The 3,848-nt window shown below is 34.5% G+C and overlaps 1 protein-coding gene across 1 annotated transcript; it reads right to left on the bottom strand.

The window, feature by feature from the left end:
- Positions 1 to 2,067: 2,067 nt before the first annotated feature.
- Positions 2,068 to 3,149, bottom strand: LOC146899874 (uncharacterized). The gene is made up of 2 exons (XM_085736864.1): positions 2,433 to 3,149; positions 2,068 to 2,082 (listed from the first exon to the last, which is right to left on the bottom strand). Exons 1-2 carry the CDS (start codon positions 3,147 to 3,149, stop codon positions 2,068 to 2,070), a joined length of 732 nt encoding a protein of 243 aa, XP_085592990.1.
- Positions 3,150 to 3,848: the final 699 nt, after the last annotated feature.

Genomic DNA, 3,848 nt, shown 5'->3' with positions numbered 1-3,848 from the left:
CATCTGTTTGGAGCAGTGCTAAACACAAACTCCCATCAATATTAAACAACTCTACCTGGCAGTTAGGTGATGGGGAAAGTATTAACTTCTGGTGTGATTCTTGGTGTGGTGAGCCATTCACAACTGCTTACAACATTCCTGCTCAGTTTCATGACTCTCTTCACTCAACTATTGCTCAATTCATACATAACAATTCTTGGAGTGTTCCACATGAAATTAGTTCTATTTTTCCAAACTTGCAACATAAACTGAACCTGGTCACTATCCCTAAGATCCATAAAGAAGACAGGCTCATATGGAATCAATCTTATGATGGAAATCTATCATTCAAAGATGCATACATGTTTCATAGCACTACTCAATCTCAATCTTTAAGATTGGGGAAGTTTATTTGGAACCGTTCCATTCCTCCCTCAAAATCTCTTCTTATGTGGAGAATTCTGCTTGACAAGATGCCAACAGATGAGAAGTTAATTCAAAGAGGGTGTCAAATTCCCTCTATTTGTAATTTGTGCTCCATGGCAACAGAATCATCTGCTCATCTGTTCTTAGAGTGCAATTTTGCTAAAGAAATCTGGTGCTGGCTGCAATCCATTCTCAGTGTCAATATTGATTTATTATCCTTTGATGAGCCCTTCAAAGTTTATGATAGAAACTGGTCACCTCAATGCAAGCTCGTTGTCCTAGCTGCTATCATCAACTGTTTCAACACAATTTGGTATAGCAGAAATCAAAAAAGGTTCAATGACAAAATTATCAATATCAGAACCGCAAAGAACCTTATCATTTCTAGTACCAACATGACAGGAAACCTCTCATCTCTCACTGCTAGATCCTCTATCTTAGAGTTTGTGATTTTAAAACACTTTGATGTCAAGCTAAACCCTCCAAAGCCTCAAATCATCAAGGAAGTTATCTGGACACCCCCTTCTTTTAATTGGATAAAATGCAATTCTGATGGTGCTTCCCTTGGCAATCCTATAACCGTAGCTTGTGGTGGTTTATTTAGAAATGCTGATTCTGATTTCCCAGGGGCTTTTACTATTAATCTTGGTAACACCACTGCTCTCTGCTCTGAGCTTATTGGGGCAATGGTGGCAATTGAGATTGCTCATCATAAAGGTTGGTTACATTTATGGTTAGAGACTGATTCTATGTTAGTGTTTATGGATGTCAAGTCTACCAAAATTGTTCCTTGGCATCTCCAAAACAGATGGAACAATTGTTTACACTTGATCAACACAATGCAATTTTATGTTACTCACATATACAGAGAAGGGAATAAATGTGCTGACACTCTTGCCAATTATGGTTTAAACATTGCTTCTTACTGCTGGTTTTCTCAGGCTCCTGCTAATATTAAGGTAGACTTAGTTAGGAACAAGCTAGGTTTACCCAACTTCAGAATATCTTAACCTTTGAGGGTTTTGGTTTATTGTCCCCCCTCACTTTTGTTTTGTTCCCTTTGCTTCTTTATTAATACATTCTGGGATTACAGCTTCTGCTGTAATTTCCTTTGCTTTAAAAAAAATGACAAATTTTAATATGTATCATGCATGTGATTCCATATGTGTTGAAACTTATTAAAAAAATATACGTGCTAATATGAATGAGTGACTACGCAATAACCAATAAGCAAGTTTTATTTAGATGATGAGGAGTGTGCGTGTGTTAGTGATGTTTTGTGTTAACCCATAGTAATCCGGGTTTTTTCATTCAACATGTCCTTACTGAACTGAAACTCCCATTGCCAAGGAAGCCCATACTATGGTGTGATAACTTGAGTGCCAAGGCACTAGCTTCTAATCCAGTATTGCATGCTCGTTCTAAGCATATTGAAATTGATGTTCATTACATCAGAGACCAAGTACTACAAAATGAGGTTGTTGTGGCTTATGTTCCTACAACGGATCAAATTGCAAATTCTCTCACCAAGCCATTAAGTCACACACGTTTCAGTCAACTAAGAGACAAACTTGGTGTGATTCAATCACCACCAGTTTGAAGGGAGGAGTTAGAGACACAATCCCTTAATTATTGGATCATATCAAGTCAACACATCAAGTCTTAAATAACAATTATCTGCATATCAAGTCAGCACATCTTATACATAATTAGCAATTATATTTCATTATAGCTCATCATATTCTTTGTATGAAACAACTGCATAGGCTAATACTCGTATTAATTGTAATTCATTTATAAGATTAATCTTTACACGTAAAAAATATTAATAATGATTAAGATTATAAGTCCTCGTAATTTATTCACCTTAAAAGGTGAATTTTTTTTATCACTATACTCCTTAACAAAAATGATTAAAATCATAATAGTAAAAATGATGTGTTTGAGGGAAACCTTTTTTTTTGAAGGAAAGAAACTTATATCATTTCATTACTTAAAATGTGTTCAATACAATCTGGTATTTCTACCAAAATTTGGAAACTAGCTGAGGATGTGGCCGCCTTAGCTAATCTATGGGCTGCCTCATTTGCTTGTCTCCTCACAAACTCGACACTAGAGTTGACATAGTATTGTTCAAAGATAGTTTTACAATTATGAATAATCATCCCAAATTCTGTAACATCCTGATGTGCAGATGAAAAACTATCCACCACTTTTTTAGCATCAAGCTCAAAATCGATAGGTCCTAATTGTAGGTGATGAACCCATTCTAAAGCTGATAATAGTCCAAGAGCTTCGCCAACGTGTACCTCACAGACTGGAGTAAACCATTCAGTTTTTGCCAAAACAAAAGTGCCTGTATCATCCCTTATACAAACTCCTATTCCCTCTCTATTAGAAAGTTGGGAGAAAGAAGCATCAATATTGCACTTAAATCTTCCTTCAGCTGGTTTGATCCATTTCACAGTTCCTTCTTGTCGTAGATGTGTACAAGATGTATTACAAATCCTACGTGCATCTTGCCAATCATGAAGCATAACTTTTGCTCTCTCGACAACATAAACTGGAGCATCAATTACCTCATTCCACACTCTGTTGTTTCTTTGTTTCCATATACTCCACAACACACAACAAAATAAATCTGCATCATCCTTAGATAAATCCTGTAATGCTTTGAAGATAATATTCTTGCTATCCAGATATTGTTGTATCAAAATAGAGATAGATGAAAAGAAAGGAAGCATACTCCAAACATTTAAGCTACTTGGACATTGAAAAAATAAATGAAGTGTATCCTCATTGCTCACCGTACACAGTGTACAATTCATAGGGCATGTGACTCCTTAAAGTGACATAAAATATAACAATTATTATTATTCTAAAATGACTAATAATTTAGAACATGAAACAGAGGTGTTTTTTTTTTGTGTGTGAAAGCATTACACAAGATATTTTAAATTTAAATTATTATTGTATCATTTTAAGTGGAAATTATTATTGTATTTATTATTTAATGGTGACTCTTACATGATCAGAATGACAATATTTGTTGATACAATTTTATCGACATATTGCTAAAGTACTATCTTGCACAGAGGTGAACGCATCACAACAACATTTATTTCCTTCGCATTTGCCATGATGACCAGAATTTGAACATATAGAGCAACATTGGAAATTACTCTCCGGACATCCCGCATAATCTTGACAAACTTTTCCTGCTAATCAAGATGTCATTAGACATTGTATGTGCATCACAATTATCAAAACAATAATTTTCATCCAAAAGGTTATATTGCAAAACTAAAGAAAGATTGTCCATGTTGACTGAAGGTTCTATAAATCTATTCAATTGAAACACTAATTGTTTCATATCATGTGAATAATTTAATATAATTAATAAATTAAAAGACATATTATCTAAAATGACTAGAACAATTAGG

This window comes from Medicago sativa, chromosome 8 (genome assembly GCF_051527215.1).
Source record: "Medicago sativa cultivar Bolivia chromosome 8, Bolivia_mono, whole genome shotgun sequence".
NCBI lineage: Eukaryota > Viridiplantae > Streptophyta > Magnoliopsida > Fabales > Fabaceae > Medicago > Medicago sativa.
The sequence above is the reverse complement of the archived record's forward strand: the minus strand, read 5'-3'. Positions and strand labels throughout refer to the sequence as shown.

Coding starts and splice junctions, on each gene's coding strand:
- LOC146899874 (XM_085736864.1), bottom strand. CDS start 3,149: ATGCTTCCTTTCTTTTCATCTATCTCTATTTTGATACAACAATATCTG.